The 15,110-nt window shown below is 39.1% G+C and overlaps 1 protein-coding gene across 1 annotated transcript in view; it reads right to left on the reverse strand.

The window, feature by feature from the left end:
• LOC107688381 (serine/threonine-protein phosphatase 2B catalytic subunit gamma isoform-like) overlaps positions 1-15,110 on the reverse strand; it is a 23,881-nt gene that overhangs the window by 5,103 nt on the left and 3,668 nt on the right. The window contains exons 2-9 of the mRNA XM_016486043.1: positions 12,408-12,605; positions 11,200-11,324; positions 6,958-7,069; positions 5,073-5,218; positions 1,180-1,319; positions 953-1,030; positions 755-849; positions 391-516 (exon numbers count right to left, since the gene is read on the reverse strand). Coding sequence (XP_016341529.1) covers positions 391-516; positions 755-849; positions 953-1,030; positions 1,180-1,319; positions 5,073-5,218; positions 6,958-7,069; positions 11,200-11,324; positions 12,408-12,605 — 1,020 coding nt within the window. The remainder of the gene's footprint in view (positions 1-390; positions 517-754; positions 850-952; positions 1,031-1,179; positions 1,320-5,072; positions 5,219-6,957; positions 7,070-11,199; positions 11,325-12,407; positions 12,606-15,110) is intronic.

The raw sequence follows: 15,110 nt of genomic DNA on the forward strand, positions 1-15,110 counted from the left end.
TGAAAAGGGACCCCTTTCAAACAGTGTCGCGTTCCGAACGTTGTTTAAGCAACATACACCGGTATTGCGGTATTTTAAAAATTCATATCATAACAAAAATAAACACCGGCATTCGGTATGAACCGGTATACCGCCCAGCACTACTTATGCTTTAAAACTGTATACATTGCATGCTTCATAGTGTTCAACATAATGCATATGGTCATTATGTACAGATAATGAATGCTGTCTGAATATTTCCTTGATCAATAAACCATCAAATCAGAATTGATGAACAGTAAAACTCATTTCTAAAACCACATCCCATAATTTAGCAAATGCATTTCTGATGGGTATCAAAATCAATGTAAAAAAAAAAAAAAGATTATTCTATTCCCATTTGCTCTTTACCTTTCTCCCCGACGAAGGGCAGTGACCACGTGAACACGTCCATGAAGTTGGGCAGCCAGTATGGGTGAGGAGAGCAATTGAACTGCCGGATGTTCATGACGTTGTTCTCGTATTTCAACACAGCAGCTTGAGGGGTGAAAGAAGAAAAAAAACAAATCAGAAAGCCTGTTCTGATTTTGAGAGACTTTAAATTTGTAATCGAATCTGAGCAAAAAAATTTGCTATGTATATCCTGACTTCATGAATTTATATTATATGTATTATGATATTTGCTGAAATTGCATAAGGCCAAATAGCATAAGGCCAAAAATTAAACAGCTCAGCACAATGGCACAGGCTCAAAACTAGTCTTGAGAGCTCTTACCTTTATTGTTATACACATCTAAGTAGTTTGGTGCAGAGAAAATTGTGAATAAAGAGGGGAAGCCTGTCGTCTGACTTTTTCTGTACATTCGATACCTAAGGGGGTCAGTGAAATTGGGGCAGAAATTGTCAGTAAGAGAGCTATTTACATTCAGTTTAGAGCAGTCTGGTTTATGAGTGTGGTGTGCAGTGTACTCGCCCTGCATCTTGGGCTTCATGTGCTCTTATAACTGACAACAAGTTGTTATTCATCAGAAAGTCACATACTGCAGGGTAACTGTTAGAGACGGAGAGAGGTGTAATTAGCGATTCCAGCAGTCCATCAGTCAAAACGGCATTACTAACACTGAGAGGTGCGACTGAACATGGACTGAGTAGGCAGCTATCAAACAAATGTGCATGTGGGCAGACTGTCAGCTGGAGTACCTGTAGAAATAGGAACATCCTCTCACACTGTTGTGACAAAAGTGCTCCGAGCTCTTTTCGCTGCCGTAGTCCTCGCCAGGGTCAGACCACAGCAGGTCGCACATCGGCCCGAAAGCTGGCGGCTCTTTAAACCTGTCTAACTGCAGCACAAGCGTAAAACAAACAATCAGAACTAAACAAAAAAAAGCATTTCTGTTCTCCAGCACCATCTTATCTGTCACTGCAACAAAACAAATTCAATCTATTCGCATCTGCTTAAAATTTTCAAATCAGTGACAGATTTTTAATGACATTAAAGTGATTACTGAAAGCACTGAGCAAACCATCATCTTATCCAAGCACATATTAACAAGGAAATAACTAAATACAATCATTTTATGGTCTGAAAACAAATAGACCAAAAAGTGTTTTATCCAAATGTGCTTACACATATCTGTAATACTTTTTAAAAGACATGTTAAACTATTACTATTATCCCCATAAACTATGATCCCTCCTCTTTTCTGGTTTGTACTTGATATTTTAATGCCTTTGAAACTATCTCCATAGACTCTCTTCATGAACTGGTTACTAAGTTAAAACTAACCACATCTGTAACTGACATTATTCCAGCTCGCCTAGCAACTTATTCAGGTTTTTGATGTCACTGGGCCCTGTATTCTATCAATAATGAATAAGAGTTGTGGGATTACAAATTTAAGAATCTGTTTTAAATATGCTGATCCTATGTTCTGACATAGCATCACATGAAAAACTAAGGTGAAGTACATTGTATTTAGCATTTAAGGTAAATTACATCAGACAAATGATTATCTTAAGCAAAGTGTAGCAAAAGGTTCCTGTCTGTTCCTGTTCTCCTATTGTTAGTAAAATGAACCAGATTACTGAGACGATCACCTTTTGTTTGTAATGGCTCTTGGTGCCTCTGTCCCAGTCTTTGAGTAGTTATGCTGATTGGAATAGTACTGTCAGACTGATTGGATTAGCACCTATGCATTTGAATGACACTGTTATGCTGATGAGATCAGGGATGGAGAAATTCCGGTAACGGGCTGATTCCTGTATTGCATTTGCATGCTTTGTTTAGATTGTCTCCACCTCTATGTATCCCTCCCCCTTGAAAGGTATAAACTCTACTGTGCTGAGCTATAGTCAGACTTGGATGACTGCAGCGACGCTCGAGTCCTCAATAAAGAGTGACTTCTGTATGAAATATATCCCAACGTGTCCTGGTCTCTGCTTCGATGAGGAAAAAGTTTCCAACAGTTTTGGTACCGTGACCCGGATAGAGCTCCTCACCTGAATCCAGATTGAAACTTCAAGCTCAACAAAGATCTGACTAAGTTCCAGACTGAATCTTTCTGTACAACCAACAGCTTTACTCAGCTCCTACTCAGTCTACTCACTACTTTGAAGCAGCCCCTCCCCACTTCACCGAACTGTTAGAGCAGCTTGCTCAGGTGTTAACTGTTAGGGCTGTGAGTGCTTAATTTCCCCTGTAATCCATCACAATGACAAAAACTTTTTTGTGAAAGGTAGCATACAAGAGAAAGAGATTGACTTTTTGCTTGATACAGGTGCAGTAATTACAGTAATTCCTACAAAACTGGCTAACAGACAGACTGTAAACGTAAGATGCCCTCATGCAGTGTCCGCACTAATGAATCAAGCAAAAGTCACTTCTGTCACCTCCTCTCGTTGGGGAAATTGGTTAACAACCCTCACAGCCACGAACATTGTTTTACAGCGTGCGTCAGTCACGAACCCATCCTCATGTATGATGTCTGCAATGACTGAAGTTGTGTTAGAGGATGAAGGAGAAATGACTCACGTACTACCGGCCAAGTTTAATGGCAGGTGCACCTTTGCACCTTATGCCCTACCTGCAGTCAGAGAAAACTTGAAATCCACTCCAGTACTTTTAAGTGATTCAGCTCCTACCACGAACACAGAAGATGGCTGCATTCCAGGACTCACTTGTGCACAAACATGTCTCCTGGTCTCTGCTTCGACGAGGAAAAAGTTTCCAACAGAGTCTTTCTGTAAGATTTGTTCCAGAATATTTAAAGCATGCTACTGTTAAACCTCTGTTGAAAAAAAAATCTAACCGTGATGTGACAGTTCTCTCGAATTTTAGGCCAATTTCTAAATGACCTTTTATTTCTAAAATCCTTGAGAAGGTAGTTTCTGTCCAATTATTACATTTTTTAAGAGTCAAATGGAGTCTTTGAAACTTTTCAGTCAGGTATTAGGAAACATCACAGTACAGAATCAGCTCTTTTAAGAGTGTCAAATTATATTTTATTATCTGTTGATTCTGGGACCTCTGTAATACTTCTGCTGTTGCATTTGAGTGAGGCCTCTGATACGGTCGATCATGATATTCTTATTTCTCATCTTGATCACTGTGTGGGTATTAAAGGTCATGCACTGAACTGGTTCAAATCCTATTTGAACAATATAACTTTTTCTGTTCTATAAATGGATGTCTATCCTCCAAAGCACCTGCGGGGTTCCACAAGGACCTATTCTTGCCCCCATTTTGTTTTCTTTTTATATGCTCCCTTTGGGCTCAATTTTTAGAAAATAGTATTATTTCATTTTTATGCAGACGACACTCAAATATATGTGCCCATCAAGCATAATGACAATGCTGAACTGTATGCTTTAATTGCCTGTTTGTCAGACATTAAGACATGGATGTCCAAAGATTTCTTAAACGAGAGTAAGACTGAGGCATTTGTTTGGAACTTTAGCGGTCTCTAGCAGGTTAAATCAAGTGTTGGGCAGCTTAGCTGCTTATGTAAAGCCATCTGTTAAAAACTTTTTGTTGTCTTTGACTCTGCCCTGTTATTTAATAAGCAGGTAAATGCAGTAGTCAAATCATGTTTTTTCCATCTGAGAATACTGGCCAAAGTTGAAAACTTTTTAACCCATGCTGAGTTCGAGAGAGTAATACATGTATTTATATTTTCTCATCTAGACTACTGCAATTCAAACTATATAGGTATTGGTCAATCCTATATGAACAGCTTGCAAATAGTCCAAAATGCAGCTGCTAGACTTCTTACTGGCACACGTAAATATAAGCACATTACCCCTGTCTTACTCTCTCTGCGTTGGTTGCAACTAAAGATTTTTTATTTTAAGTCTTAAATGGGCTGGCACATTCTTATTTATCTGAAATTGTGACTGTTAACATATCTGCTAGATGTTAAAGGTCATCAAATCAGAAACTGCTGAAGGTTCCTAGATAACGATTAAAAAGAAAGGGAGACCGAGCTATGTTTTTGTATGCTGTTTTGATTGGTGTTTTTTTATTTTGGTTTTACAATTTTTGTACAGCACAATGGTCAGCAACTGTTGTTTTATTATGATATATAAATAAACTAAGCTAAACTAAACTAATTATTAATATCCCAAAATAATTACATGTTTAATTTAAATAATAATTACAAAAATTACTATTATTATTATATAATTACAAAAAATAGAGAGAAATGTTAGTTTAGCATAATTATTATAAAATTAAATAATAATATTAAGACACTTTAATATATTTGTATTTTTTTATTACATTTAAAATAGTTACTTTATTATTATTATTATTATTATTAATAATAATAGCAGCAGTGATTTAAAAGGAGATCAGTTTAAAGATGTAACTTCTCAGAGAGGTTTTCAGCATGTTGACATCTTGCTGTGATTTAGCGGTACAACTCCCTCTGAGAAGTTGCATGTCTAAATTCATCCCCTTTAAAGAATCATCACAATAGTGAAACAAGCATCGCCTCCATAACAAATTCAGCACCTTCCAATACTGTCCTGTCATGAATGTCGCACACACAATGCAACAGCATAGGACTGTCAGCGATGCCCAACATCTTACTTACTTTCCGGATGTCGTCGAGGCAGGTGATCTCGGGGGACAGGCCTCCGTGAACGCACAGGAACTGCTGGTTGAGCAGAGCGGCCAGGGGAAGGCAGTCAAAGGCCTCCATGCAGGAATCATACACGCGCTCCGAGTACTTAATCTTGCCTGCGATGAGAGAACCACAATAAAAACACCATTGTACTTCCAAACAGGCGCAAGCGGAGTGAATGAGCTTTTCAAGCCAAGGCTGTCACACTGTCCATTTGACATATCGCAGTAATGCTGGGTGGGTGAGGGCAGACCGAGGCTTGCCAACTTTCCAAGGCTGGAGGAAGAGATGGAGGAGGAGGAGGATGTTGCATGCCTTGTTAGGTGATGTTGCAGCAGACCCGTGTGCTAATTGGGATGAACTGAGGAAACCAGCGCGGCGGGAGGCTGATTGAAGGAGGCTGAGGCCTGAGACAGGTTACATGTGAAACAAGGGCCGCATACTCCCATTAAATCCTGACATTTTAGAACGGGCCAGCCGTGCAGCGTATTGTAAACAGCAGCACTGACAGATGAGAAACAGGCTGCCTCGTGATGAGCAAAAAACAACACTGCAATGAGCCAACAAGTGGTGAAGTAGCACATCATTATCAAAGGCTCTTTGATTATAGCTGGACGGAGAAACAGCCAGCCTTGATCTAGGCTGAATAAACGCATTAACAGCCAAGTTTCTGCTGATCCAAACTGAAATGCCATTGGGTGGTTCCTGATTGGCTAAATTAGTGAGTTTTGATTGGAGAGTTTTTGGTGCAGAACCTCAGATCCATTTGTTTTGTTGACATTAATTGAAGGTTTTGTTAATTAAATTGGACTGATAAATTATCAAACTAATTGTGAGTTGCAAACTGTAGATATTTAAAAATAGATATCTATAAATATTTAATTGATCAGATTAAACAAAAATCTTATTTTCTGCAATGTATTGCATAAACATACATATATATATATAATACACACACACACACACACACACACACAAACATATAAAAAAATACCATTTAAATTAAATGAAATGTATATATAAATTCAAATTTCTAAAAATTCTAATTACACAAAATCAAAATATAAGGTATATAAAATGTATGTTAATTTCTAAAAATTGTACGTCCTGGCCACGTTTGAATTTTAACATTTAGATGATTTTGAATGTATTTATTTGCAAAAATTATAAATCTTGCCCAATGTTCTCCTCCAAACAGTGTGCAAACTGAAGACTAAAAACACAAATTAAAAAAAGCTATTATTTGCATTGTATTAGCTATGCTATATATATAGCGAATGTGTAAAATAAACTGTCCAAAATAACAGTTTTTCAGTGATTAAATAATAATAATAATAAACCAGACACTTTAATCATAGTAAAATGTAACATCGTAAAAATGAGGGCTGAGAAAACTACATAGTGACTGCTGGAAGCACAGTTATATTAGCCAAAATATTTAATAAACAAGTCAACGAGGGATTTATATAACTGCATGAATGATGGGTGTTACAATTTTGCACAGATTCTGTGTGGGTCTGCTGATCATCAGCTGCTGGTGGAAAGCAGGCAGCCGTTCGATGTGAGGGTTTCAGTTAGCTGTCAGAATGTGTCATGACTGGGTTGATGGCTGATGTAAATCTAAGTGGGGAGTGAAGAGCCCTGACGAGTGCTGAGGGATGTGATTGAGCTCTGTGCCTGCGGCCCGTCATCCAATACTCCCATGACATGATCTCTCTCGGGATGCCACGATAGTAATGGGGAAAAAATTGCCATGACAGACTTGAATGATAGAATGTGGCAAAATCTCATTTCATTCTCTTGATAACGTTTACACACACACACATGTTCCGAGTTTCTAAAGAGCTGAGCTTACATTCTTGTTTAAAGGTGAAGTACTCCGTGAGATGCCGACACTCGTGGTTGCCTCTGAGGAGGAAGAGGGTGGTCGGATGGTTAATCTTCAAGGCCCACAGATAGAGCACACACTGCAGATGCAAACAGAAAAAGCATTTCATAAAAATACACAACACACAATAGCAATATTATCATATATCGCTATTCTGTTTCTCACAATTGCATTGATACTTCAGTTTTGTGTGTGTGTGTGTATATTCATATTCACTACAGCTCAAATAATGAAAAACTGAAAATCTGAAACTCTGAAACCAATTTTTCTCAGTGTGATCAGAGTTGTTTCTGAAGCACTAAACTACACATCCTGCAGACTAGAACTGCCTTGTACATTTAGTGCCCTTGATTCAACTATGAAAACGTGATGAATGACTGTGTATTGAATTGTAACATACGCATCACAATGCATTTCACATTATAAGGTAGCTGCAGTTATCCAGCCCTAAACATCAGTATGGACCACGTGTTAAATAGACTGATATCCAAGTGGATATGAAAAAAATATGTTCAGTGAAACCTAAACAAACACAATACTGCTGAACACAATCATTAGCGTTCTGATTCAGCTCAAACTAATATGCTGGAAGGCCACGACACAGCAGGTTCAGTGTTTAAGAGGATTATACCTCCATTACTCTGATATTTTATTAAAGGAATAGATCACTTAAAAATGAAAATCATTGTATCATAACAGCACACTAGCATATACGGTATGCAATTTTTCTTTAAGCATGGGATACTTTAATTACTGACTTCATTTGCCACTACGGCCACTACGGCCACTTGGCTATAAACAAGCAACCTGTGAGCAATGGGGCTGACTCGTCTTTCCATTTCAAATGTCTCATATCAAATATATATATATATTTTACATTTCTGAACTCATTTTATAGGACTAAGAGTTTACACATTTTTACACAAAACTGGACTGGATGCAATTGTTTTTGTTTAAAATTTTTAATTATTATTATTTTGTATTATGACAACTGGACCAATACTCATCGTTTTCTGTGATGTTCTGTTGATTTACACTTGTCACTGAAGTAAATGAACATTTAATGAAAAACATTATAAAAACACATCTAGGCAAATAAATATATATTGCTAAAAATACTTTTTTTGTGGGTAACAAATTCTTGACATACACACTGACTGATGTCAACAGTTTATGGTCAGTGTTTTTTTTTTTCTTTAACGAATACTTTTATGCAAGGATGCCTTAAATTGTTCAAAAGTGAGAGTAAAGATATTTGTTATGTTACAGCAGATTTCGATTTCAAAATAAATGCTGCTCTTTTGAACTTTCTATTCAAAGAATCACGGTTCCCACATAAAGATTAAGCAGCACAACTTTTTTCAACATTGACAATGATAAGAAACCAAAATATTAGAATGCTTTCTGAAGGATCATGTGACACTTGAGACTGTAGTAATGATGCTGAAAATTCGTCTTTGCATCACAGGAATAAATTACATTTTACAATATATATATTAAAACAGAATAGTTATTTTGAATCGTTATAATATTTTACAATATTACTGTTTTTACAGTATTTTTGTTCAAATAAATGCAGTCTTGGTGAGCATAAGAGACTCCTCTTAAAAACATTACAAATCTTACTGACCCCAAACTTTTGGACTGTAGTGTACCTTTTTTAGTAAAGCTAGCATCCCACTGCGAACAGAACCTTAGTCTACTAGTGGCAGATAAGAACTTCAGAAACTGAAGCTGATGTACAATCCAAACATGCTGAACCACAAACACATCTGGGCAGACAGAGAGCACTTTGCTGTGCTAAGCAAGACTATGATTTCAATCTTTTCACATCCACTTCTGATATTATCTCTCAACCCCAAGCCCTGAAACGGTGTAACTAAAGTGCCTAAAGTTAAAGTTGCCTAAATTAATGTTCGCTTCAAATCTTAACTTGTCAGTCACTCTGCGTGCACCATTAGCTCATCGCCACTATCCCATTAAACACCCGCAAGGCTATACAGGTCGCACATGGTCAGATTATCCACAGAACACCACTGCGTAACAGTGAACAGGATTTCAGTGTTAATCTGCAGAATACACAATTCATTCTCCATCCTTTCAGGAAGGATAGTCTGCGTTTAGGTTACAGTGATCTTTAAAGAGGCCCAGCAGCAGTGGCCATTTCATCAAGCCCTGAACTGAGAGAAACACTGAAAATGAAGCGTTCTCCACATAGGTCTGGGTGTCAGGGTGGGGCAAAGTCTGGTGGTGTAACCTACGCAAGCGTTTGATGACTGCAGCGTCCCAGTCAGAGGGCATTAGCAGGTGGTGTGGAGGATGACTGAAGTTCAGTCCTTTGTGGTTTGTGATGTCCAGGCAGGGAGTAGAAACTAAGCGTGGACTTTGTTGTGAAACACACACGCTTTCTTTCTATGCGTCTCAGGTGGCCGGTGGCCCTGGACCCTCAGCTGTGTTTGATGGTATTGAGCAGCGGTGTGTCCGCTCTCTTACGCCGCTTCTTTTAACCATGACATTTCTCCCGCCCCTGAACTTTGCAACCAAAGCGCGGCGCAGAGGTGGAAGCTTTTTGAGGACTTGTGCTTGCCCATTCAGAGTGACATCAGACATCAAGGCCAACGATATAAAAGACGCCAGCTGATAAACCGGACCAGAAGTTTTCTTTAACAATTTACACGGAACTTGGATGTTGAGAAGCGCATTCTCTTGCCTGCAGGATGGCGGGATCAATAATCCTTTAATGCCATCTGCTTCATCATTGTGGCTGCTTTACAGACAAAGGTGACATGCTGATTGCATCATCACAATGCATGCTGGTACAACAGAGGCTGTTTGAATAGCACTGCCACATGGCATCCTCTGAGGGCCAAGTTATATTAAATGTGAACATCTCAAGTGTCTAAATAAAATGAGCGAGATGTGTTCATTCGGCAAAGATGTATTCAAAAAGCCTTGAAGTTTCAAAAGATCTTGTATAGCGATTATAAAGAGATTTAAAACAAAACTAGCCTCTTTAAAAAAATGTTCTGGATTCAAAACAGATTTGGCTCTATTGACAACTTTTGTGGCATGCTAGTGATGCACAATTTTTTTACAGAAACAAATTACTTTCAGCTTTATATTTTGGATAAATTAAAAATTTAAAGTTTGGATAGTTAAGTTTGGGTAATTGAACTTGGCATGCTGTCCAGGTGATAAATGAAACCAGTCATAGTACAGTTCTTCGGCAACAAGCCACCTCTCACTATTTCAGAAGAACAAAGTTGTTTCTACTTTTTGCTACATTTTTGGTCACTGTGAAGTGCATCCACATTGCTGACATGTTTACCTGTTGTAGCTTATCCACATTGCATACGAGAAATAGACGATGATGTGGTCAAAGTGCATCATCTGAGAAGTGCTAATTAAACATCAAATTCAAATTTGAAAATTAATTTTTTGGCATTGACAAAATATTTTTGGTTGGCAAATTTTCAGCGCATCACTATGGCATGCTGTCGATTATCACAGAAACTAAGGTTCTGTCCACTAGTTAATACAAATCAAATACAATTCTATACACTACAACACTCATAATGGAGGTCTGTAAGGCAAGACATTCTGGACAGTTTAAAAGCAGAAATGGGAAGCTATATGTTTGTTAATGTGGTTATGTTGATTATAATTTTTTTATTACAAAAGGGCAAGTTGCAAAGTCTGTACTTTATTATAAATACCATACTTTACTGTTAGCAGGAGAAGAACATCTAAGGATGTAACTTCTGTATGTTGAGTTTTCTCCAAATAACCCTTCACAATTGCGAAAATTACCATATATCCCCAGAACATGGTATGAAAGGAGTTGAAAGATCACACTAGTCTCATGTTAGCAGCTATAAATATAAATTCTTGTGGCTGTATGTTCAATAAAATGTGCATATCTTGATGTTTTTCCATGTACAATGTTTTGCTCCATAGACTTCTATTGTAAGTGCATTACTGTACACACAATTTTTGTGAACCGAGGAGAAAGTTTAAATTATTTTCTATGGTAATCAACAACATGCTCCTTATACTGCTGATCTTAATATGTAATGATGTATTGAGAGCTTAATATGCATTGAATCTATAGTATTCCTTTAATTATATTTGTTTAGGCATTATAGAAACACTGTTGTTTACCACTTAACCCTATTTTACATAACTTGTGAACATTACAATTACACTCACCTCAATACTGAAATAGCCTCGATCCACATAGTCTCCCAAAAATAGATAGCGTGTGTTGTGTGGGGAACCCCCCACCTCAAAGAGCTTCATCAGGTCAAAAAACTGCCCATGGACATCTCCGCACACTGTAGACGGAGACAAAACACATTAAGAAAAACACCTGAAGATGAAACAACAAAAACAGTGTGACGTCATTGTGGCCAAAACAAAAACACTGGAGAACACTGCGGGAAAAAAAAAAAAAGAAGAAATATCAGACATTGTGTACACACAAGAAGGTCAAGGACATATCTTTATGAGCTTAAGATGGAGGCAAAAAATGGGTGCAGAAATCTTCGGATTTGAGCAACTGAGGGTGCACAAATATTAAAACCACTAAAACGGAAGAGCACAAATACTAGGCCCACTCAAAACGGCTGAGTGAAACAGATCAATAGTGGTCGCCACAAACAGGATGTGGCCAAACCAACCCCATTTCCGCTTAAACCTCCACAAGGTAAAAAGTTGTAGGCAGAAACACCATCTCAATTATTCATGCCACAATCTCTTCGGTTTTCTCTTGCAAGCCAATTATCATGCACATAGTGTGTGTTTTGAAAAACATGAGAGAGTGCAAAGGTGGGTTGCGGGGGGAAAGATGTAGATAGACATGCCCATTTATATCCACACACCTGTTTGTGTGTTTGCCCGAGTGTATGGCGAGTGCTGGGCGTTTCCTGTGGCCTCCGCTGGGGAATTAAAGTGTGGGGGTGTGTGAGAGAGAGTCTAGGATGCAACTGTTTCTCTGACCTTTACAGAGCAACCACATTAGGGGTTGCTGTGGAAGACTAGCTCCGTATGAAAATAATCACACTCTTCTCGCTGACTTGACGATTATGTCGGGGTCAGGACTAAAACTAAAGATTAAGTAGGATATCAGAGATGCCCGATCAAGTAACCGCAAAACCTTGAGGGTACTTTTATTGGTCTTAGATAACGTTCTCTATGAGAAAAACTGTATCGCTGTAAACTAACAAAATAACTAATTTATGAGAAAGCATGTGGGCGAGTACCATCGCCAGTGGGCATCATGTTTTTCTGTGATCCTACGGCATTAGGTGTAGCGAAGATCCTGTGAGAACCACATCCTGGATGTAGAAGCTGGTTGTGAATCACGACAGGTCTATAGATTCGCCGCACAGCGAGTCATCAAGTGAGCAACAGCCTACCTGTGATGGGGGCCTCCACTTCCAGCATGCATTTCTCGTGGCGGAGGATGTTGGCGCCGTCATTGATGATGCGTAGGGCCGCATCTTCCTCCAGGCGGCCCTCTTTCACCAGGTGGCTCTTCAAAAGCTCCACCTTGGGCTTGCCGTCCTCATACAGCTCTTTCATGGTGAGCCGCGTCGTGGGAGGGTACGGCACTGCTGCGGGAAAGAGGAGAAAGGAGGACTGACTTTTTAGTCTTGTTAGTCACAGGGAAACCCTGCTGGCAGACATTTCATACATTAGAGAAATAATATGTACATCCAAGACAACATTATACAGGTTTTTAAGCCATTTTGACTGTACAAAATGGATTAGAGTTTTGTGCCAGAGCAATTCAGATCACATATTGATTTGGAACCATCCGATAGAGCATTGCAACAAATGTCTAAATTTACAGCAGCATGTTTACAGCCACGACTGTGCAGTTGATAACCGTGTGGTGAGGTCTCAGAGTCTATCACAGCATCTGTTGACCGAGGTTGTCTCCAAGTTAAGGAAGCGCAGCTCCTCCACAATTTCAAAGCCAGATGGTATGTGATAAAAGTACGGAACCAAATGCAGAAAAATTTGTTACGGTGTTACTCGAAATAATAATATATCAACCCAAGAGTTTCTTAACATTCCACTTTTCAGGCTTCCATCAAAAGTAACTCAAAGTATGTTTGTAAAACTAGATTATTACATTTTCAGAACCTGAAACCAGCCTAATTATTCCAGATTTTAAAACTAGCTGTTGGAAAAATATGCAGTTTTGAACATTCCTAGTGCTTGCCTTTGCAAAACTCTCTGCAATGATGCTAGGGTGTTTTAGGTGGTTGCAGGGAATGCTACAGTTGCTAAGGTGTTCTGAACAGTTGCTAAATGCTTGCTAAAAAGAACCCACTCCCAAGTCTCTTTTTAGCCTATTTTTTGTAAGTCAACATGACCATTTTCTTCTGTTTTATTGTCCACCAACCATAAAGCATACAATAAGCCACACAATTTGAAGTCATATCATATCACTCTTGTCCATAGCACAAACAGTGAGGGATGACTGTGCTAATCTTTAATACTAAGCACCACAAAGCTTAAAAAACAACGCCTGATTTTTTTCCTAAACAATGTCAGTGCAAACCCTAACCTTAACCTCAGTATACCGTGAGTTCATGACTTTCTGAACTTTTCTTGACAGGTGTGAATGAGTTGACGAATGACGTCGGCCGGTTTACTTTAACGTCTTTCCCTGAATACAGGCAAATTAAATTGATTTGTGAAACTTCATGGTTGCAAGACGACAAGTTATTACTCAATTCATGATGACAACTGAAAACATACAGTTCGCAAGTTACGAGGTTGCCTGAAAAATGAAATGCCAAGCTGACTGCCAGAAACTAAAAGCGAAACATATGCATGGTAATAACAGTTGCCGTTATTGGTCAGGAATTGGGACTCTCCCACAAAGCTATGTGGGTTATCAGAACAAACATGGCCACAGCTGGTCCCGTCCCTTCCCCCAACCAACACGCACAGGCCTTGTCAAGAAGACACGAAGCCCTTGCCGTCATGGAGAAGACAGCTTAAATAAACCCTCGACAACTTGGGGGCTGGGATTTTACATTCAGACACCATGTGCATGGGTGAGCATGCATGCAACAAAATGCCTGCTAGAATCGCTCTGCAACCCCTTGAGCCTCAAGCTATTTTCAGTTGCAGGAATTCCACAACATTTAAACCAGTTTAAGAGGGGTTAGGAAGTTACGTCCTGAAGTCGGGGTGGGGTAGAAGGCCAGCTGTTGGCATCGATATGGAATCCTCTCCGCCAGGGTCACAAGCCAGGTTGGCACGGCTCGCTCTCCAGAAGAATGTGGGTCTGGCCAATGGCCATGGCTTTCAGTGCTGGGGCCACAGGCATGAGAGACCACAATGCTTCAAGCTCAAATGACTAGGAACCATCCAGGGACTCCAATGGTGGAATTAGGAGCAAAGAATCGGTTTGGGTTTACAAAATCAACAGTTTTTTTGATGATTTTGGGGTCTGTTCAGGCAGAAACCATCAGAGGGTGTTGTTCTTGTTGTATGCCAGTATGAGGAAGAGAAAGACGACGAATCTTTCATGCCTGATAGAATAAAGGAAGGACACCTGCTCATTTGCCTATTTTAACTAAAGCTGTAACAGGGCTATTATCTGGTTGGAGGGTTGAGTTCACCCTTCTGCGGCGATGGCAGAGAAAGTGTGTAACCTCTCAGTATGGCACATTTGCATGTGAAAATGAGGCCCTCAGGACAGGAGTGGGATTTTACTACCAAAGTACCAAAAAATATGTATTTACTCAGCAGTGAGGCGACCGTACTACACTCATGGTGTACACAACCCTTGATGATGTCAAAACCCAACCCAATGAAGGCCCAGTTAAAAGGAGATCGGTTTACGAGAATAAAAATACACCCACTTGCTCACTGCATAGCTGTCCAACCATTAAAAGTCTAAATGCCCTCAAAAATACATTTGAAACAAAACTGAGTTGGTTTTTGTAATCTTAAATGGATAGTTTATCCAAAAATTTTAATCATTATTTACTAGCCCACGTCATTTCAAAATCTGTATGACTTACTGTGAAATGCAAAAGAACATTTTTTTAAAAACGTCTCAGAGTTTGTTTGTCCATACAATAGGAGTCAATCGG

The sequence above is a fragment of the Sinocyclocheilus anshuiensis genome, unplaced genomic scaffold, assembly GCF_001515605.1.
Source record: "Sinocyclocheilus anshuiensis isolate Anshui unplaced genomic scaffold, SAMN03320099.WGS_v1.1 scaffold205, whole genome shotgun sequence".
In the NCBI taxonomy this organism is placed as follows: domain Eukaryota; kingdom Metazoa; phylum Chordata; class Actinopteri; order Cypriniformes; family Cyprinidae; genus Sinocyclocheilus; species Sinocyclocheilus anshuiensis.